At 40.5% G+C, this 22,966-nt stretch overlaps 3 protein-coding genes across 6 annotated transcripts in view; 1 reads left to right on the forward strand and 2 right to left on the reverse strand.

The window, feature by feature from the left end:
* The window catches only part of ATG4A (autophagy related 4A cysteine peptidase), a 53,445-nt gene extending 45,789 nt beyond the window's left edge, over nt 1-7,656 (reverse strand). The window contains exon 1 of the mRNA XM_025853661.2: nt 7,404-7,656. Within this exon, the coding sequence (XP_025709446.1) occupies nt 7,404-7,656 (253 nt within the window). The remainder of the gene's footprint in view (nt 1-7,403) is intronic.
* PSMD10 (proteasome 26S subunit, non-ATPase 10) lies at nt 7,656-19,730 on the forward strand. 2 transcript variants are annotated; one of them, XM_025853663.2, is made up of 5 exons: nt 7,656-7,827; nt 10,031-10,129; nt 11,013-11,159; nt 11,254-11,420; nt 13,651-19,730. In XM_025853663.2, exons 1-5 carry the CDS (start codon nt 7,714-7,716, stop codon nt 13,802-13,804), a joined length of 681 nt encoding a protein of 226 aa, XP_025709448.1. In that variant the 5' UTR covers nt 7,656-7,713; the 3' UTR covers nt 13,805-19,730. The 2 variants fall into 2 exon arrangements, with proteins under 2 accessions (XP_025709448.1, XP_025709449.1); XM_025853664.2 differs by having other exon boundaries at nt 7,657-7,827; nt 11,254-11,341; nt 13,651-13,789.
* An 861-nt stretch (nt 19,731-20,591) lies between these two features.
* The window catches only part of VSIG1 (V-set and immunoglobulin domain containing 1), a 44,282-nt gene continuing 41,907 nt past the window's right edge, over nt 20,592-22,966 (reverse strand). For all 3 annotated transcript variants that reach the window (XM_073885783.1, XM_073885782.1, XM_025853714.2), the window contains 2 exons: nt 21,517-21,670; nt 20,592-21,068 (listed from right to left, as the gene is read on the reverse strand). In XM_073885783.1, coding sequence (XP_073741884.1) covers nt 20,747-21,068; nt 21,517-21,670 — 476 coding nt within the window. In that variant the 3' untranslated portion in view covers nt 20,592-20,746. The remainder of the gene's footprint in view (nt 21,069-21,516; nt 21,671-22,966) is intronic.

The raw sequence follows: 22,966 nt of genomic DNA on the forward strand, positions 1-22,966 counted from the left end.
AGACAGTCCCCATTCACGGATTGAAAAACTCAACACAGTAAAGATATCTGTTCTCCCCAAACTGATATACAAGTCTAATATAATTCCTATCAACATCATAGCAATTTGTTTAAGATATAAGCAAGATTATTCTAAAACATATAGGAAAAGGAAAAGAAACAAGCAATATTTAAAAAATAATAAAGTAGGAGGAATCACTCTACCCAATTTTTAAACTTATTACAGAGTTATAGTAATTAAGACTCTGGGGTGTGGCAGAACGACAGACACATAGATAGACACATGAGTCAGGACAGAAAACCCAGAAATAGGCCTATACGAATTCAGCATACTCATTTTTTTTTTTTTACCACAGTACAAAAGCAATTCAATGAAGCTGAAGCAATTGGGTATCTGCAGTTTAGAATATTAATCTCAACTCAAACCTCACATTATATACAAAAATTACATGAAAATGGATTGTGGACTTAAATGTTAAATGTAACTAGAAAACTTTTATAAAAAATCTAGGAGAAAATCTTTGAGATACAGGGCTTGATGAAGAGTTAGTACAACAAAAGCACAATCCAGAAAAGAAAAAACAAATCAGTGAATTGGACACCATCGCAATTAAGTTCTTGCTCTGTGAAAAATCCTATTAATAAGATAAAAAGACAAGCCATAGGCTGCTAGAGAATACTTGCAAATTACATATATGACAAACAACTTGTATCTAGACTATACACACAACTCTCAAAACTTGACAGTTTAAAACACACACACACACAAACCAAACCCAAACAATGCAATTACAAAACGGGCGAAGTATACAAAGAAACATTTCTCTGAAGAAGATACGAGGGTGGCAAATAAACACATTAAAAAAATGTTGACTCTGCTTAGCCATTACAGAAATGCAAATAAAATCACAATAAGTTATTAATCACTATGCACCTATCAGAATGGCTCAACTGAAAACAGTGACATTACCAGTACCAGCAAGGATGCAGAGAAGCTGGATCTCTCATACATTGCCAGTAGGGATATAAAATGGTAAAATTGTTTGTCAGTTTCTTTAAAAACGAAACATACACTTACCATAGGACCCAGCAATTGTCCTCCTGGGCATTTACATCAGAGAAACAAAAACTTAGGTCTACACAAAATCCTACACTCAAATGTTCATAACAGTTTTACTTGTAATAGCCCCAAACTGGAAATAACCAAAATGTCCCTCAATAGGAGAAGGGGTGAACTTCATCCTAATTTTAGTATATCCAAGGCATGGAATACCCAGCAATAAAAAAGAAGAAACTATTGATACACTTATCAACTTGGATGGATCTGAAGTAAAAGTATGAAGCAAAAAAATGGAAAAGTCACACACTTTTTGATTCCATTTATATAAAATTCTCAAAACGACAAAATTATAGAGAAGGAGAACACATTAGTATTTATCTGGGGTAAGTGGTGGGTGCGACCATAAATGGGTAGCTTTCTAGTGATGGAATATTTCTGTATCTTGATTGCCATGATGGTTACACAAATCTACTCATGTGATAAAGTAACACAGAACTGTACACACACATCATTCCAACATCAATTTCCTGCTTTTCATATTGTATTATGATTACATAAAATCATATGATTGGGGCAAACTGGATGAAGAATATACAGAGTTTTTCTGTACTATTTCTACAATGGGTGAGTCTTTTATTATTGATTTTTAAAAAGTTAAGAAAAAAGAAACCACTTACAGAATAACTTAGAAACAAGAATGTGGAAGCTAAAACACAAGGAAAAGTAAATAAAATGTTTTATTATAATAGTTGGTTGTACTAAGGGATAGATTTTAAATGGAGAAGGTGTATATAGGCCAGTGACATATACCAAAGACATTTATCCATAACATCAAAACATGTGCTTAAAAAAATATTATAGCCACAGATTAAAACATCTCCTGTTAAACCAGGCAACTGGCAATTGTGAAGGTTTTGCAGTAAGCCACATAAATGAATTACATCTTCAAACAATGAATTATGAATTGCAAAACGTCTTCAGGCCAGTTGTTCAAACTTTATCCGGTAAGTGGTAGGGATGGAGGAGTTTCATTCTGGGTAACCCAGGACGTATTCCTGAGACTGTTACACAGTTTACTGATTTGCATTCACCCTGTGTAAGGTGTCCTCAAGTTTGTTTCACTATAGAATATATTCATTTCCAGTTGTGCGATGAAAAGAGTATTTGCATTGAGTAAAATATTTAGCAATGATTAGAAAGGGGCACATAAGGGGAAATTGCCTCTCTCTGCACTGTCCAAAATTATAACCATTAGCCACATGAAGCTGTTCAAATTTAAAATAATTAAAATTAAATGAAATTTAAAATTTAGTTCCTAGACACATTTCAAGCGCTCAATGGGACTAGTAGCTGTTGTGAAAATTAATAAAGGGAAACATCAGTAAAATGGAGTCAAGAGGCCAGAAGGGGGAACTCTCACACCTTACCACTTGTCAATTGCAGACCCCCAACAGGAAGAGACCTGTCTTGTATTCCCAACAGGAAGAAGCCTTCCTTTATTATCCCAGCAGGAGGAAGAAAGATTTTCTCCTTGGGTGGAAATGGCCCAGCCGATGAGAGACTGTCACAACTCAACCAGTAAAAAGCTACTACACTTCAAACTCCCAGTTTACTACAATGGGCTTTTTGCTTATAACAGGTCCTCCCAACTCCCCGCTTTCCTCTATAAAACCACATTCTTCTTTGTTCTCCAGACTTGCCTATGGTTTTGCTGTAGCTTGCACGTCCTGAATTGTGATTCTCTGCTATTCCTGAATAAACCCATTTTTGCCGTTAAAGTAACTGACAGTTTTATTTTATTTTTATTTTTTTATTTTTTTAAAAGATTTTATTTATTTATTTGACAGAGAGAGAGAGAGAGAGAGCAGAGGTAGGCAGAGCAGCAGACAGAGGGAGGGGGAGAAGCAGGCTCCCTGCGGAGCAGGGAGCCCGATGCTGGGCTCGATCCTAGGACCCTGAGACCTGGGGATCATGACCTGAACCAAAGGCAGACGCTTAACTGACTGAGCCACCCAGGCGCCCCAACAGTTTTATTTTTAAAGTTAACACTACCATACTAGACCAGCATAGATAATAGAACTTTTCCATCATCACAAAGAGTTCTATACAACAGCATTGCTCTAGAGCATGAAAAACATGTCATTTTCTTACTATCAGAGGTAGAGTTACAGCCTGAAAGAGCTGTAGGAATTAGTGTTGCCTTATCCGAGGTTTTCATTTATATATAATTTCATTTTCAGCAATATCGAGCACTATGTTGCAGTGGTTAAGTGCTAGGGTGTTAGGCACAGATTTCAATTTTAGCTCCAACTTTTACTAAATCATGTGGCCTTAGGCATGTTAGATTGCTTCGATTCTCTGAACCTGCATTCTCATTTTTAAATAGGTGGGGACTGGAAGGATAATAGTACCTACCTCGTAGGATTGTTGTGAAGGATTAAATGAGATATAAGACCACTATCTGACACATATGATTGATAAATGTTAGTTATTCTTAGTCCAGAAGATGAATCTGGCTTGTTCTAGGACCTAAAATCTAGGTGACCATGTAGAAAAGGCAACAGGAAACATTCAATCATATGAGCAACAAGGGAGTCATTCCCTAATAGGGGCCTCCTTTGACTCTTGATAGATAAACAGTCACCACCTTGTTCCTCCATAACTTGGGGCCAGAGACAAAAGAAACCTTCTCCCTTATAGATCTGTTTGTCTTTCAGCCTTCAAAAAGTCAAGGGTTACCTTACCCTTAGCCTCAGGGGACTCAGAATTGAAAGTTAACTGCCATATGGTAGCAAAAGAAAAAATAAAATAAATTTAAAAATTAAATAAAAATAAATAAAATAAAAGTACAAGACACTATCTACAAAAGAAGATAACCCAAACAAGTCACTCAGTAGGAGAGGTACTTAGAGTTGTTTTTCCAGCTGTTCTTAGCAATCAAATCCAATTCCTTAATGTATTATTAAGGTAAAATATTACTATATTCAATCCTGTGTGAATACCACACAACCAGCCTGCTGTATCTCTGTAATTAACAAGACATTTATTGAACACCTACTACATACAGGACACTCACTCTAGACCCATCACCAGCAAACTGCATCTGGCAGGCCAGATTAAGACCACTCATGTTTTTCATCTGAGAAACAAAGTAGGAATGATTTTTACATTTTTAAACTGTTGGACAAAATCAAACACTGAATGGCTCTGGAAATGAGCTTTCGCTGCAGACTTGATAATGTTTCTTAATTAATTCAATCTAAAACAACAAGGCAAAACAGCACTTCTTTGTGAAACTTACACTGAAGAAAAGTCATTTCAACAACTACCACTGTTTGAACCAAAAGTAAGGTCAACATGCTTTACACACTTCCCATAACAAGTCAAAACAACAAAATCACAATGATACACCACTTCACACCCACTAGAATGGCTATAATCAAAAAGACAGACATTAACAAGTGTTGGCAAAGGGATGGAGACATTAAAACCCTCATACATTGCTGGTGGAACTGTAAAACAGTGCAGTGGTTGTAGAAAACAGTTTGGCAGTTCTTCACAAGGTTAAAAAGAGCTGCCCTGTGGCCTAGCAATTCTACTCCTAGATATGTACCAAGAGAAATGAATACACATGTCTGCACAGAAACTTGCACACGAATGTTTATAGGAGCATTATTCATAACAACCAAAAGGTGGAAACCACCTAAATTCCCATCAACTGATGAACAGATAAAATATTGTATACCCATACAATGGAATATTATTCAGCTATAAAAAGGAACAAAGTACTGCTACATAGTAAAACTTGGATAAAGGTCAAAAACATGCTAAGTGAAAGAAGGCAGACACAAAAGACCACATATTGTGTCTGTTTGTATGAAAACCCAGAAAATGAAAATCCATAGAAACAGAAAATAGACTCTTGGTTGCCTAAGGCTGGGAGTAGCAATGAGGGGTGACTGAAATGGGCACGAGGTTTCTTTCCGGCGTGATGGAAATCTTTTAAATAAGATTGTGTTGATGGTAACACAACTCTAAAATACATTAATAATAAACTGTACACTTTAAAAAATGTAAAACACCAAAAGCATGGTTCACAAAAGAAAAAATTATAAATTGGAACTCATCAAAATTCAAAACCTTTGCACTTCAAAAGACACCATTAAGAAAATGAAAAGGCAAGCAACAGGCTAGTAGTAATACCCACGTATCATATATCTGGCAAGGACTTGTATCTAGAAGGTATAAACAATTCTTACAATTCAACAATGAAAAGACAATAAAGATAATAACTCAATTCAAAAATGGGGAAAATATGAGAACAGACACTTCATCCAAGAAGATACACAACTGGCTAATAAGCACACAAGACGATGCTCATCATCACTAGTCATTAAGGAAATACAAATTATAACCACAATGAGTTATCATTTCACACCCATTTAGAATGGCTATGGTAAAAAGACAGACAATAACAAATGTTGGCAAGGATTTGGAGAAAGAGAAACCCTCCTACATTGCTGGCCGAAAAGCAAATAGTGCTGCCATCAAGGAAACCAGTTTTGCAGTTCCTCGAAAAGTTAAACATAAATTTGCCCTATGTCCCAGTAATCCCACCCTTAGGTATCTACCAATAAGAAATGAAAACATAGGTCCACGGGCCGACTTGTACACAAATGTTCTTAGCAGCTAACATTAGTAGTAATAGCCAACAATTGGAAACAACCTATGAACTACTGAGTAGACAGAAAAAGTGTGTTATAGCCATAAAATAGAATACTATTTGGAAATAAAAATTAATGAGGTACTGATACATGCTACAATATGGATGAACCTTAAAAATATCATGCTAAGTGAAAGAAGCCAGGCACAAAAGACCACATATTGTAAGATTTTATTTAGATGAAATGTCAAGAATAGGCAAATTTATAGAGACAGAAGGTAGATTAGTCATTACCTGGGGCTGGGAGTGGGAACAAGTTTTAACTATAAATGAGCACGAAGGATCTTATTGGGGGAGTGATCTAAGACTGATTATGGTGATGGTTGCACCACTCAGTAAAGTTACTAAAAATCATTTAATTATACATTTGAACTGAGTGAATTTTATGGTACATAAAATACATTTCAATAAAGCTGTTAAAAATAAGAAAAGAACAGTAGGGGAAACTGGGTGAAGGGTACACAGGAATTTTGTACTACCTTTGCAATTTTTCTATAAAGCTAAAGCTATTCGGAAATTTTAAAAATCAAATAAAAATTAACAAGAATATGCTTGTGGGTTGATATCAGTATTTGGCAGTACCTATCATTGTGAAAAGACATTTACAAAGATGAAATAAGAAAATCTCATTACAGATCAGCATTAACGGATGAACACTTGACATGATTTTTAAGATGGGGAACTCTGTGAGCCCCAATTAAATAAAATGTTATCTCCCCAAAAGAATTCCATTATTTCTACTAGTAGTCCTGTATAACAAAAAAAAAAGTACTCAACTATTGTTTTATTTTGGATTTCATCAATAAACATTTGTTGAAATTTGTTTTCTCTCTTGTTATATAAGTGCCTACAAATTATCCGCAATTTTGCCTTTTGGCCTGCAACGCCTGAACTATTTACTATCTGGCGCTTCACAGAAAGTTTGCCAAGCCCTGCTCTACACCATAACAGGATAAATATAAACATAATCAGTCTCTTTCTTGAGTGTATTCTTATCATTACCTAGTTTTGGCATAAAGCCCTCCTGGATATGTCCTATAAAGGATAAGCCTTGCATCTCTTTGGGATTTCCATAAATAGAAACGCTATTAGCTTAATATTTCTAGCAAAGCCTCGATGTCATCGTTATTATCATGACATTAAAGGGCCAACACCATACCACAGTATCAAGATGACTCTCATCAAGTTGTGATGTCACCAGGCCATGGACTCACCGAGGTCAATCAGATATCAAGTGGCTCCTATGGCCTCACACCATGCCTTTGGCATCACCCTGGCACATCACCTTACTACGGAGTAATGCTATCACTGCTGTGACAGAATTCTGCCCTGATGCCACTCCGCCGAGATGTCAGAATAATTAACCCCTACTTGTTTCCACTCCTTTGGCGGCGGCAGGGAGGGGGAGGGTAGCCGCCGCCACCCGCACGAGCCCAGGAGGTAGTCCTCAGCTCCTACTGTTGTCCCTTCCGCCTGCCACTGCAGGTCAGGGCCCCCGTGGGACAGGACCCTCAGGCTCCCATAACTCTCTTGCCAGGACCCCGCACCCGTTTCTCGCGGCCGACTCAATGGCCCAACAGCGACCACCCACCCCGGTTCCACACGAAGCCGCTCCCCGTACCTGACTCCATTCTCCAGCTGTCATCCTGGGCCAATTCCACCGGCCACTTGACTACGGCGGCCGCAAGGGACCCTGGGACCTGTAGTTCCGCGCTGCTAGGGGCAGAGTCGGAGAGAGCAGCAAAGGCGCCTCCCCGCCCAGAACCGCGCTCAAACTGCAACTCCCAGAGGCTCCCCGGGGTGGGAAAGAAGCAAAGGAACGAGGAAGACCAGTGATTGGTGGAACTCAGTCGGCTCTTTTGATTGGCAGTCATAGCTGGCGACGTGAGGCGGTCGTGGGTCGCGCTTCACGGTGATCCTGGGAAAGAGACATGGAGGGGTGTGTGTCTAACCTAATGGTCTGCAACCTGGCCTACAGCGGGAAGCTGGAGGAGTTGAAGGAGAGGATCCTGGCCGATAAATCCCTGGCTACTAGGACTGACCAGGTAAAGCAGCGCTGGGGCCTCTGCGCAGGCGGCGGCATCGACGAGGCCTAAGGTGGCTGCCTGGCCGGGCCCAAGGGAGGCCGGTTCCGTAAGGGCCAGATCCCCGCCCCCGCCGCCCCATCCTTAGCCGGGGTCACCTCAGGACTCGGAATTGGGCGGCGGGAGCTAGCCCCGCAAACCTCAAATATTTTGGAGAGGAGGGGCGGTACTTAGCTCGCTGAATTTTGGATATTTCTAGAACGTTTACCGCGTTTCTCAGAAATGCCCAATCTTTGAGCTACCCGTGGAGAAAAGCTTTTTTATTTTTTTTAATCGGTTTCTTTACTTCTTACTCGTCGTTTTATTCCATGAAACACGTGTAACCGAACGCCAATTCTGTGCCAGGCAGTTTGCTAGGAGCTGGGGATACAGTCGAGTGGAAGAAGCAGACGTCAATAAAGTAACCCCAAATCATACGTCCGGTAACAAATTGTGGTGACTACTCTGGAGAGAAGTTTACGTGGTGCTTTCAGAACACAGAATGGCAGGACCTGATTTAATCTCCCTTAGAAGAGCGAATGTTGTGATAATTGAAAAGGTTTTGCAAAGGAGGGAAGGTTGGTTGGATCTTGAAGGATGAGTGGGATTTTCCTGGGGCAGTGAACGGGCATTCCTAGGCAGAGGCAGAACAAAAGTGAATGGACTTTGGGAAGCTTTCTGCTCAAAGGACCCTCATGCTTTCACCCCGAGTTTCTAGAAAGATTCACGGTGACCTCAGCAAGCCAACAAATATGTATAGATTGCATTCTTTATGACAGATACCATGCTAAGCACTAAGCAATACAGTGTCAGGGATTTACAAATCTCCATTTTGTGTCTTTGGGAAGAGTAGAAGTCAGGAGACTGACTTCTGGGGCTTTTCTTTATGGCTCAACCTGCAAATGGCTTTACCTTTACCTAATTTACCTTCATGATGGTCTGATAATATTTAATACTTGAAATTTAAGTTAATGTCAAATTAAGATTTAATAATCTATTCTTCATTGAGTCAATGGAATAAAAAAGAGGGAAGCTATTCCAGGTCAAGTGACTTTAAGAACCAACAGTCAAATGCAAATTATGGGCCGTGTCTGGAGCCTGATTCAAACAAGCTAACTATTAAAAAACATTTGGGGGACAGCTGGGGAAATACGAATACCAACTTTTAGATGTTATCAAGGAGTTAGTGTTAATTATGGTAGGTGTGATAATGGCCTCATAGCTCTGTTGGACAGCATCCTTATTCTTTAGATACTGAAATATTTAGGGATGAAAAATCATGATATTTAGGATTTGTTTTTAAAAACCTCATCGAGGAAATGAAGTGAGGCAAATATGGCAAAATATTAAATCTAGGTAATAGACATATGGGTTTCTATTATAGTCTCTCTATTTTTATGTGTTTGAATTCTTTTGTAATAAAGTTTAAAATACCACTTTCTTTTCCATAGAGCTAAGAAATACAGCTGTCACTGCAAAAAAAAAAAAAGAAATTCCCTTTGAGAAACACAACTAACTCCTGGCTTCTTAACTTTTTAAAGTAATGTTGCTCTCTCATTTTGTGTGTGGTATGCTTTTTAAATGAATCTGTAGATAATCTCAACTAGTTTTATGAACATTTCTTGCCCATAAAGTTCATTCATTCTTTCCAGAGCATCTAGAAATTTCAACGTCAGATGGGTTTATGGCCCAGTTTCACCATTTACTAGCTGTGTGACCTTGGACAAGTTGTTTAGCCTGAGGAGTCTTAGTTTCCTTATCTGGAAAATGGGGATGATGTCCACTGTGCAGGATCATGGAGATTAAATGAAACAATGACTGCAAAACTCCCAGCAGCGTGCCTGGCATAACAGTACATAAATAACGTCATAGTAAATAGCCGAAGGTGTATTTCTGCCAAAGCAGTGAAATCAGTTTCGTGCTCAACTGCTTTCGAGGCCGGATTCTGCCCAGAATTACATTCATCAATGGGTTCTCCCCCATGTTACTGAAACCTTGGTCTCTCTTACAACAGTAAGTAATGTGGTGTAAGTTTACCTACCAGAGGATCCTGTGCTCTCCATTTCTTGTTCCCAAACTATAGGCTTGCTGGCCCCAGTATTACTCTTTTTCGGCATTCTTTCCTTCCTTCTTCTGTTTCTCTTCAAGAATGTCGACCGTCTTGCTTCTCTTGTTTCCCATGCAGGACAGCAGAACCGCGTTGCACTGGGCGTGCTCAGCCGGACATACAGAAATTGTGGAATTCTTGCTGCAACTTGGAGTGCCAGTGAATGATAAAGATGATGTGAGTCCTAGGCAGACTTGATAAAGGCCCGGTTATCTTTAGACTCCAGACTGGTGTTTACTGAGGACTGAGTATCACGCTCACAAACGAAATTGTAACCTTTATGACTAGGCAGTTAGTTATGGCAGGGCCTTGGTGACCTCACACAGGTCTAGTGGGTGCATTATTTTAGAATGTTGGTTCTGCCACTCGTACCCCATAATTTAAGGTTAACATGCAGATTAAGGCTACAAGACCACAAATCCTTTTTATTATGTTGGAAGGCTTTTTTTGTGTGTGAGCATTGCTTGAATACTCAGGGCCTGGGTATCCTTTTATTGTTGTTACACAGAGATTTATTGTAATGGTATTGGTTATATTAAGATAAAACTTGGTGAAGAATAAGGATGGAAATGTTTTGTAGGCAAAGATGCCTTTTCAAGGATGCTCACTGAAGGAATATTTATAATAGCAAAGAAATAAAAATTCAGTGTAGGATTGGTTGAATACAGTAGGCATAGCCATATTAATAAAATAATATGCAACCAATAAAGTCAAGAATCCAAAGAAGGGCGTAGGAAATTCTCACAACAAGACAAGAAGTGGACATTGTGGGAAATGCAACTCACAGAACTTTATGTCCTATAATCCCAACTGGAAAACACATTAGAATTACTCCTGTATCATTATTTCTGTGTTATGGGATTATGGGTGGTTTGGTATCCCTCCTGTATACATCTACTTTCCAAATGTTCTGCAGTGTTAAATGAGGGGAAAAGAAGGTTATTTTTTTTTAAATCATTCACACACAGCTCTTTGTAAACCCTACCTACATGTCAGCATTAATCCCTGTGCCTTCCCTGCCCCCCCCCCCCGTTTTTTGTACCGCCTATCTCTTTCATAGGCAGGTTGGTCTCCTCTTCATATTGCTGCTTCTGCCGGCCGGGATGAGATCGTAAAAGCCCTTCTGGGTAAAGGTGCTCAAGTGAATGCCGTCAACCAAAATGGCTGTACCCCCCTACATTACGCAGCCTCCAAAAACAGGCACGAGGTAGGCTCCCGTTCCTTGGCTGCCCCTCTTGAGTTCTGAACCTGTACATGAACACAACTAGACGTCTGCATTGTTTTCTTCCCCGGGGTTCCAGATCGCAGTCATGTTACTGGAAGGCGGGGCTAATCCAGATGCTAAGGACCATTATGAGGCCACAGCAATGCACCGGGCGGCAGCCAAGGGTAACTTGAAGATGATTCATATCCTTCTGTACTACAAAGCATCCACAAATATCCAAGACACTGAGGGTAACACTCCTCTGTAAGTGACAAGTAGCGGTCATTTGTGCTCTCCTTGACATTAGCCTGCTTGCACTAATTCTCACACGTCGTTTCTTTTTTTTCTGCTTATAATCATAATACATGTGTATGACAAAAAATTTGGAAGCACACAAAAGTGTAAGGATAAAAGTTAAAATTGCCTCTGTACTTTTCATATATTTCCTCCCATTCTTTTGTATGCAAATATGCATATTTAAAGGAGTTTTTTTGCAAAATTGGGATCATACTATGTATGTAATTATATCCTATTCCTTTAACCTCATAGTATATTGTGAGCATTTTCCAATGTTCTTAAATATTTTTTTATTAAATGTTTTTAAAACATTTTTGCATGGCTGTATACAATTCCATTTTATGGATGTGCCAGGATTTAATCATTCCTCTGACTGTATTGTTTAAGCTTTTTTGAGTTTTCCATGAATATAAATCATGCTACACTGACCAAGTTTGTACAAAAATCTTTGGCCATATTGTTGAGTATTACCTTAGTATAGACTCCCAGAAGTGGGACTGCTGAGTCAACGAATACACACATTTTGAGACTATTGCTATATATCACCACAGTGCTTCCAGAGGAGTTGTATCATTGGCCCCGCCTGACAGCAGGTCTGAGAGTGCCTGTTACCTCACTAACACGGAAAATAGCCTTCTGTTATATCAGACGTGGTATTTCAAGTTGTCGTTTGCATTTTTTTTATTATCTGCGAAGTGAAACATCTTTTAATGCCTCCAACTGATTAGATTTCTGCTCTAAATTAGAACCTTTTGTGTGTCCCTTTCTCTGCTTTCGGGGAATTAATTTATTTTTTGTGATTTTTTTTTTTCAAGTGCCCTTGACTTGACGTGCTAAAAATACTAACTTGCTGTGTTAGTCGAAACTCTTTTTTTCCCAGTTTGTCTTTTCATGTTCATTATTTTTTCTAAAGAACAGAAGTTTTTCAGCTTCTAAGTAGTCAGACCTATTAATCTTCCCTCATGACTGGAAAGTCCTTTCTCACCCTGAAATTAGTTAAATATTTACCTGTATTTTATTGTAGGCTTTTTTAAAAAAAAAAAAAAAGCAAACAAAGACATTGCATTGGTTTTGGTTGAGAGTTCCTGTTCTTCATGTAACTCAGATCCATCTGGAATTGATTCATGCCTATCACCTGAGGCCATCCTCTGCCTTGGTATTTTTTTCTACAGTACATGGCTACTTTTCTTCCTTAGTGAGTGGTGACTCTTTTGAACCAGAAATTCTGAGTCTCCTTTTTAGTCTAAAGTGAGATTCAGTCTTTTTCAAGTATTGTTTTCCTAACTCTTCGTTTTAAAAGTCTTTTCTTTAGTCCCGAGTGACTCGGTTTAGAAAGACTTGCCCATGTGCTAGCTCTTTTCTCCATAAACAAGTAAGAAACCTAGGAGACAGGCGGGACAGGGTCCCGGGAAGAGCCTAGGATTTGGGGATAGCTAGATGCTGTTTACTCAATTCAAACTCAGCCACTTAACCGACTATATTAAACACGTACATTAAGTAACTTGGAGAAGTAACTTAACCTTCCTGAGCCTTAATTTCTGCACCTGTGATATGAGGATAATAATTCCTTCCTCACTAGACTGTTGTGAGGCTTAGATAACATGACAGGTAAAGTGCTTGATACCCTGCCTGATAAACCGTAAGTGCCCGCTGAGGTTTCCCCCTCAGTCACCGCCCAGCCCTGTCAACATAGGTAAGGACTTCGACCTCAGCCACAATTTCAGCTGTAAAGTGGGGATAATTACCACCATGTTAACTTACAAGGTGGATGTAAGGATCAAAGGAGATAACAACACCTTTTGAACTGCTTTTCCAAAATTCCAACCACACCAATTGCTGTTAGCAGATTATGAGCTGGGGCTTTTCTAAATTGTAGCCCCGAAGTATTGGGTGCCTTTGGGGCAGACTACTCTGATCTCCATAAAATATGGAAGCTGTTCTTAGGCTGGCATTTAGATCCCTTCTTCGATGGTCATGTGTCCAGAATTACGATACGTGATCTGGTACCATAAGGCTGTTCCACGGAATTTTAGCTTCACGAGTAGTCTTTCCCACGCAAATCGGTCTTTCCTTTCCTGACTAAATATTCTAATATTATACCACCTAGTAATAGGCAGTTCAGACCACCTATCAGGAAATTCTCATCGTTACATAGAATTGGTAGGGAGTAATCACTCTTTGTGGTCCTCAATTTCAGACACTTAGCCTGTGACGAGGAGAGAGTGGAAGAAGCGAAACTGCTGGTGTCCCAAGGAGCAAGCATTTACATTGAGAATAAAGAAGAAAAGACACCCCTGCAAGTGGCCAGAGGTGGTTTGGGTTTAATACTCAAGAGAATGGTGGAAGGTTAAGCAGCTTGGATGTATTCTTCCTGTGTATGTTTCTGTGGTTGTCCCCGGTATCCTGGAAACTCATGTCCTTGTGCACAATCCATCGTCCACGAACGATGAAGTGTTTTCGTCTTCAAAGTCTTAGAAACGTGTCGAATATTGTTCCTGCTGAGGTCTTTGTCATAAGCTTACAACTAGCTTGCCAGGCATTGAATAACTGTTGAGATTGTTCTACTCTTGTTGTATATTATGCCGTACCGAATTTGGGTTAATTTTGAGTTAGTGGGTTCCGTGGCTTTGGTGCATCTTTAGCACCCTCCCCTCTGAGGCACAACAACCCCAATAGCACCAGGCTGTTTGTCACGTGTTTCTAAGTAGGTTCTTGAATGTTCCACTGTCCAGTTGAAACACATCCTAACTTGTCTCTCAAGCTCACTCAGAGGCCTATACCAAAAATTTCTGTTTTTTCAACAATACGCTTCAATCTTTTTGTTTTGGGAGGAATACGTATATATTTTAAAGGACCAAATTTTCAGTTGGAGGCCATGCTATCCAAGTTCAGAATTCCTAAACACTAAAAGAATGAAAAATAAGAGCCTGTGTACCCATGTGTCTTTTTAATGAGCTCTTTCCCTCCAAAATAAAATGTATTGTTTTTAAAACAGAAGTTTTAAAGTACCTACATTAAGTCATCCTGTATTGGGAAGAAATGTCAAACTTGTTAATGTGATATGTAACAAAAATGTATTTTGATTTGTATTTCAGAAACAAAAAATAAAATGTTGCGAGAATCTCCCAGTTTCCCTTTCAAATCGGTTGGACACCCCATGTAGTAAACCTTAAAATCCTTCATAAAGACATTTCTCAGTTTTGCTAGCTCTAACGTCAATAAAATTAGCGAAGCTTGAGCTGCAGCTAAAATCTTTAAAAATAGTAATCTTCTGAGTTGCTAATTAAATGTGAGCAAAGAAAATAAGTGTAACCTTGATCTCAATTTAGGGAAACAACGTAAATGATTGCTATTGTCATAAAATCTAATGAACTCCAAGTGACTCTTCAAATTATGTTTTTAATTTGAATCTCATGCTGCAAATATTGCTTAAAATAAGTGATCCTCGTGAGCCCACAAACTTGCATTAATTGTAGGTCGGAGACTTAATCGCCAGTAGCTGAAATGAGTTCTGTAAACACGAAAGGTGTCCTGTCGTTGATGATGTAAAACCTTTACATAAATATTTTGAGTGCCGATCTTTACAAATATTAATCAGGGAAGCATCTTCTTATGCAACTAAACGTTTGTTTATTGAATGCCAGGGATAGAATTGATGACAGGGGAAATAATTTCTTTCCAGTGGTTTTTAGCAGTGAACAGAGTAAAGTCGTATCTCATCTAATCGGGCCTGTTAGGTCTGAAGGCATTTACTCTTCATAAAGTAAGACATTTCATAAACTCAGACATTTCTTGTCTGAGGTAATCGGCTTTTTGGGTGTGAAAGAAAACTGATCTTAGTTCTTTAATAAGAAACAGATGAAACCGAGCCTCAGTTAATTTGTAGGCTACTGGCATTTTATAAATATCAACTATATATTATAAGGATATTAATGGCCCTGGATACTGATCAGATTGTTATCTGTTCATATAGGAAACCCAGTAGAGATGAAGGTGATTCAAGGTCAGCAGGTTTTATAGTTGCTTCCAAATGACCTCAAGAAAGATGAGAATTTCAGTTGTAAAGCTTAACTGAATATAAGCTGAAAGATGCAGGTAAATAGGAACAGTGGGAAAAAAAAGTGTAAGTATCTCTTGGAGGGAATCCACAGTTTGAGGGAGTTTCTGTGATACTCAGGGTAAATCAGCGTCTTACTTCATAATCTTTGACTTAGCAGTTTAACTGAATGACCCCTGTGTTCTGATTTCCCCATTTCCTAACTGTGTCAGCTACAGTGAGGTCATGACATGGCTCTGTCTGCTGCTCTTTCCATACCGTGTCACGCTGTTGAGCCCCCAGGTCAGTCTGCCGGCAAGTGTGATACGGTGTGGGGGCTCTTTACTTTGGGTTCTATGGCTCCAGCGTCACAGTTCTGACTGCCTGAAATGGCAGACATCTGTATGTCTATTTTTCCGGGAAAAGCGTTCTTTCTGTAGCTTTCACCAGATTCTCAGAGGGATCTGTGACTCCCCAAAAGGTTAAGAATCTCTGGTCAAGAGAAAAAAAGAGTATTGAACCAATTAGCAGGGGATGTGGTTTTTACAACAGTATAGTTCTACCACACTATATAGTTTACAAACATTTATAATCCATTCTCCACTGCAGCCTTTAAGAAGGCAAAAAATCGTCTCCCATGTTACAGTTGAGAAAATACCCAGAGCCAGAGGAATGGAGCTTTCCTGGATCTTGGGTCATTTTCTGTCTGCCTCTAGTCAAAAACTGGACCAAATGGAAAGTACTGTGGCATTTTGATAATTACCTGGTAGTTGTAGCATCTTCGCCCCCCCCCAACCTGCTTTTCTTTACTTTGGTGGTTTGTTTTTGGTTTCCTGGAACCTTTGGTAACATCTCTAAGCCTTTGCTTTGTTTTGCCTTGTTGAAACCAAAGCTTCAAAGACAAGATTATTGACTGTTGATTGGTTTGAAGCTTTCATGAGACCCTCTGACCTGTTTTCCAGCACATAGACATTGTAAAACAATCGTTTATTACTACAACTTTGGGTTTGTTTCATTGAAATTAATTTGTTGCCGTTGAAAGAGCATTACACTGGGATCTAGTCCACTCGGTATAATGTCAGGCAGATAGATTATTTTCCCTCCTCACGCAGGGAGTCTCCTCTGGGGATTGGGTGCGGATAAATAGGAATGACCCAACTTTTTAAGCGTTTACCCCTTCCTGTCTCCCCAGCTAAGAAGGTAACTCTCTTATTATCTCCCTCTCCACCCCATCAGAGGCAGGAGTGGGCCATTGTGTGTGTTAGGACCCTCACGTGTGCTGCGGTTGAAAAAGGTTGAGTGCTGTTCTCCCAAAGCCCCCTCCTAGCTCTTCTAGCTTCTCTTAGTGAAAGCTCATCGAGCCCAAGTTACACAAAGGCCAGGGTAAGAGCTGCAAATATGAACTTCCCAGTGTGTATTGGGGGTAGAGGTCACCTGGTACTCTGAAGGCCGCTGGAGATATCAGTGCACGTGATTTCTTAGCTATTGGTCAAGAATCACTATGTTTTAGTCCCTTTTTCTCAAAGAGAAAGGAGGCCTATAATTTGGAGGCCCTCCCCTGTGCAGTACAAATTCCAGCCCTCCTTGCCTGCTGTCAGCACACTACTGTTGATAACATGCAAGACATTGTCATAGTTAGCGAGGCTGTAAGCTACTCGGGGACAAGAGGTAGCTCTAATTCTACTCATGGTGTCACCGGCCACAGTACCTGGTTCATAGCAGCCGTTCAATCCATTAATACCCAGCGGATGACTGAATAAACAGATGAATTTGAGGAGAATAAATACCTACAGCCAGAAAGCTGTTCTGTTGACTTTAGCATATCCCAGTTGCTAAGTACAGAAACAAAGAGCTGAGGGAAGTTCCTGGAAATCTTTTTAGACAGTGAGAAGTGAATGGTTAAGAAACCTGGGATTTCATTGGGACCACCCACTTAAATTTTAACTCTCTATGGCAAAATAAACCCGGTAGTACCCTCTCTGAATGAGAATTATGCTGAAATAATTTGAAGTTTAATCAGAATGTGTGGGTAATGATCCATTCTATTACTTATTTTCTGATCTGCCTTTGCTTGGTTCCCTTGTTGGAAAGCTCTTTAACATGAGCCCACTTTCCTGCCCAAGTAAACTTTGGTGAAAATTTTGTTACGATTTCATCTTTTACAGGGCCTCAGGATTTATCGCAAACAAATACATGGTGTATTATGGATATGCTAATAGAAGACTGAGGAGACCGAGATGAAACTTGCACTCACCCCAAGTGGCTTACAAGTAGGTAGCGTAGATGATAACCCACATGGTTTGATGCGAGAAGACTCCTTTCTCCAGAAGTAGCTCCCCTCGGGATTGTTCTGGTGCTTGAAATCCCACCATTTAGACTCTTTGGATTAAGGAATTCCCTGTGTTCAAGGGTCCCCTTTCAAAAGGTGAAATACTCAAAAAAGAGCTCGTTCATTATCAATCCAAATGACATCACCGGATGATAAAAGATCATGGTCACGAGACAAGAACAGGTCACACAACAACTGCTTTTTTAAAATGGGACCAAGGGAGGGGGGCTGGAGGGCCCAGTCCGTTGAGTGTCCAACTCTTGATTTCGGCTCAGGTCATGAGCTCAGGGTCCTGACACTGAGCCCCACATCCAGGCTCTGTGCTCAGCAGGGAGTCTGCTTGGAGATTCTTTCCCTCTGCCCCTTCCCCCCACTCGTGTGCAATCTCTCTCTCAAATAAATAGATAAAATCTGTAAAAAATAAAGCGGTTGCAAGGGTAGAGGTAGGTCCTGAGCAATGAATTATGCCTGAGGGATGCACAGCTGAGTGGGTCACTGAGCTAGTAGGTGCATGAGAATCCTGGGTGTTTAGAAACTAAGACGTCGGATGGCCAGGAGGGGCACTGAAAGGAGAGATCCAAAGATACCGCTTCAGATTAACCTCGCCTACTTCCCAGCCTGGCCCAGCTAAGGTTTCTTCATGGGCAACATGTACTCTATATTTTTAAATCTGGACTTTCCCTTCCATTCCTGTTTGATTTCAGCTTAGCTTCCGGGCTATCGAGATCGTTTTGAGTCCTACAACATAGTAATCATTCTCCCCAGGAGGAAGGCATTCACACATTTGTTAAGTGTCCCTTCTGTGTTTTTATCCAAGTCACTAGTTCTTAATCTTGGATTCAGGGAATCTGTAATTTACCTAAAACAGTACATGACACTTTGTGTATATAAGCGTTTTTCTTATGGAGAGGGGGCCTGAGTTTTCAACAGATTTTCAAGGTGATCCATGACCTCAAAAAATGTTGAGAACCACTAAATCCAACTATTCATCAGTATTTTGACCAGAACAACGCTAATCAGGACAGAGTTCTGTAGGATCACCAAGAGTGACTTCCTTCCTGCTCAGTGCTGATCCATCAGAAATTTGGGGGTACAGCTATTGAGTATTATATATTAGTCTCTCTTCTTGTGATTCGCCTCTATGATAAAAGTGGAAGAGAAAAGTGAATTCCAGCTACTTTGGTGTTCTGGTAATTGAGATTTTTACACTGCTGGTGTTTAGTTTTTAAACTTTAAATATTAGATCATTCTCAAAACCTTCATCATTTTGCTTACTGGACCCATCAGACAATGTGTATCATAATACTGTATTTAATGTGAATGGAATTATAGATGCTCCAAAAAATCCCTACAATTGGCTGAAAATCGACACATTAAAGAAAATACCTAAGTAAAAGCTTGTTATTTCTCTCCATGGCTCCAGACAAGTGAAAATGTTAAGTTCAGTCTACCTTAAAACCAATAAAGGCTCTACCTCAATTAGTGTATAGGTATGTTCTCTATATAAGGGCTTCGCAGCTTAAGAAAATGCCCTACATGAAAATCGGGATGTGGTAAGTCAGAGATTCATTATTTCATTTAAAAAAGATTCACCTTGAAATCAGACACAAAACAAGGACAGACTGTATGATCGCATTTATACATAGTCCAAGAAAAGGCAAAGCTAATCTCTAATGACAGAAAGCAAATCAGTGGTTGCCTAGGGCTGGAGTGACGGTGGGATTGCACAGAGGGGCATAGGAAACACTTTGGATTGATGGAAATGCTGTATTTAAACTGTGGTGGTTTCATGAGCATATACGTCTGTCAAAACTCATCCAATGGTACACTTGAAATGGGTGTGCTTTATTGTATGTGAAGTATATGTCGATAATGTTAATAAAAGATTTACCTTAGGGTCATTCAAATACGATTTTATTGAGTATTTATTGAGCCTCAAAATAAGATTTACATCTGATTACACAAATGAAAAAGTCTACCTATAAATTTCTTCAAGGTGGAATGTGGGGAAAATATGATCAATGGGAAAAACATTCTAGCATGTTAGTTAATATTTAGCATTTATACAAGAATGGTATGTATTAATGTGGACTATCTCACCAGTGAAACAGATTAAATAATTAGTTCAGATTATCTAAAACATCTTAAGTGTTCATTTAGAACACTTACCTATTCTGGCCCTTCTAAAGTAGCATCAGACATAGTGATAACATCTCATTAAAAGCTAAATAGTACATCACCCATGATATCAACATTTTGTGGTCACCGAAGGAACATGTTATTTGGAATTGTTCGCCTGTACATTATCTTGCATTTAAAAATTAGGTGATTTAAAAAATTTTGCTATGCTCAAGCAAACCCTATAGCAGGGTGGTCCCTTGGGAAATCTAATATAATATTAATTTTAATATTTTAAATAGGTACCCATTTTAATATGTACCCTTTATATATTCTCCTCTGGAATTTTTGAGGATTTTTTTACCCCCAATCTCAGAGAATGCTGGCAAATTCTTGTCTTCGTGGCCAATGTGAAAATGAATTAGGGAAGCCCTGACCAACTGATCTTAGGAATAACACTGGATCCAATCAATGCCACCTTGTCATGTATGCGTGCGGAATGTAACAGAGTAGCTGAAAATAGAGAAATAAGATTTTCCAAAGTACAATGGAGATATTGCTGCAAAACGCTTTCAACCGAATTAGAAATCACTTGCTTTGTCATTAGTCACGCTTGCATGTTAGTAAAAGTGTAAGTAACGCAGGAACCCTTGCATTTATCTTGACTTGTTTATTTTGGATCCATGGTAGGAGCACCTTGTTAGAAGAGGGCAGGTCAGAAGAGAGGGGCGTGGTGGGAGATTGATTAGGGCAACTCCAAATGCCAGTAATGGGTTTCTTACTGATGAACACTGTACTTAGGCTAGCAGCCTATGGCTTATTCACTCCCTTTTCCCTGTCACACAAGGGCTCCATTACAATCCCGGGCTCGGGCTCAGACTCCGGCTCCGGCTCGGGCTCGGGCTTGGGCTCGGGCTCGAGCTCCAGCTCTATCTCGAGCTCAGGCACCGGGGCAGGCTGTGGGGCGGGCTCCCGGACAGACTCAGGCTCGGGGGTAGGCTCGTGATCTGGCCCCAGGATGGTATCGGGGTTATTCTCCCGGCCAGAAGGTGGCAGAGTCGCTTCTAGTTGGAGAACGTGTTCGGCCGGCATTGCCTCGAGCTCTGTACTCTGGTTTATCTTTGTCATTGGTCTGCAGGAAGAAGGCCCAGGGAAGAACGAGTTAGGGTTCAGCATTTCACGTGGAGCCCTAGGCTCTGTAGCTTCAGTGACCACAGGTTCCAATCTGTTCAGGACCTCTGTGATGTCTGAGATTCTGACTCACTGTCACACCACGCCTTCGTCTTCGCTCCCGACCAGAGAGGTTAGGTCTCGACCAGAGAATGAGAGTCCGAGACAGAAAAACTAGGGTCCCAAAGCTGGTTAAAGGAGTTGAGAGACCTAGAGCTTAGAGCAGAGTCTGGCACACGGTGGTCGGGAGCTGGTAGCTGCCACCACCCGTCGTTTCTAGAAGCAGTGAGGGGAGCAGAAAGACACCTCTGATATGTTGGTCTAAAGGGGGCGCTGAGGAAGAGCTGGTGAATAGAGCTGCGCCCGACAAATGTCAGCGTTCAAGTAAAGACAACAAAGTAAGATCTTACTCAAGTTCTGTGCTGGTTTTTGAATTTCTCTTCCTCTCCTTCCCCTTTGCCTTGGCCTTTGCCTTGCTCCTTGCAAAGCATACAACAGAGATGATAATGGCAGCACCCACCAGGGTACCCACCAGCGCCCCAATGATGATTCCAACTTCCGGATCTAGAAGAAACAAGCAGCTGGTTGGTAAAGTGGAACATACTGTCTGCCCCACACGTGTGCATTTGTGACCAGTGTGGAATATCTGGAGCCCTCATACGGTGGGGGAAATGACTTGTATAGGCTGGAAACCCCTAGAACTCTTGCCAGTTGGACTCACCCTGGCTCAACTGTGGAGCTCACCCATTCACACTGATACACATAAAGAAGACATATGCCAACTTGGGGGAGGGGGTCGCGGGGCTCACTTTCAAAACAGGGCTGAGGGAAGTGAGTCTTCAATGGGCCTCTGCTTGATCAATGAAAGAGACACCACAGAGCTACAATCTGGTAACCGGAGAAAGGACTTCTGATACAGGCAGGGACATTTCACCAGGCTTATGCGGAGCCTAGGTGAAGTAGGTCCCTATAAACCTCTCCCTCGGATGCCATGCTCACCAAGGAACCTCAGGCATTCTGGCCACCGGAAAAGGATATGCCCATTTCCATAAACAGGCATCTGGTCTATTCGATCAGTCTTTGGAAAAACTCAGCGAATGTGCGATGATCCAGCTGAGCACCAGACCTTGTGCTGTCCCTGGGAGACCTTCCCTGAGTTCCAGTGGGCTCATCCCCACCCGCCTCCCTTCAAACAAGGCTGCAAGGCTGGACATTTTATATTTTGAGATGAGAGGCTAGTTGAGTTGCCTGGTCATTCTTTCAACTTTTTATGGTTAAAGGAATCCGTGTGCATGATTTGGAAAGTCTACTAGACTTCTAGCAAAGAAGCAGCAGTTCCCGTCCCTGCTCCTCCCCATCTTTGTGTCCCATTCTCTAGAGGCGACCACTCTTAACTCTCTTTTTTTTTTAATCATCTGGTATTTGCCCCCATGTTTCTATTGTGCTTCTTTTAACTTTCCAATTTTTGTCATTTTTTTGATGACTTCCTCCCCTGGAATGGTGGAGATTGTCTTCTTACTCCACCCCACTCACACGTTCTGAGTTTATAGGTTCTATAGCACAAACTGTAGTGACATCAAAGTCCACAGGATTATGACCATGTAAATATCATTCACAGCTGCAGAACATAATACATCCTATGATTCTTGGTTTTTCTTTAAGAAAATTTTTTTTTAAATGGTCTCCACACTGGGAGCCCAACTCAGGGCTTGAACTCACAACCCTGAGATTGAGACCTGAGCCGAGATCAAGAGTCAGACGCTTAACTGACTGAGCCACCAGGCGCCCCCCCCATATTATTGTTCCTGTACATTTAAAATTTTTCGTTGAGGTTAATAATTGCCTCATTTGGGGATTTTT

Source organism: Callorhinus ursinus, unplaced genomic scaffold (assembly GCF_003265705.2).
Source record: "Callorhinus ursinus isolate GAN/ISIS: 27379988/994484 unplaced genomic scaffold, GSC_fseal_2.0 scaffold65, whole genome shotgun sequence".
Classification (NCBI taxonomy): domain Eukaryota; kingdom Metazoa; phylum Chordata; class Mammalia; order Carnivora; family Otariidae; genus Callorhinus; species Callorhinus ursinus.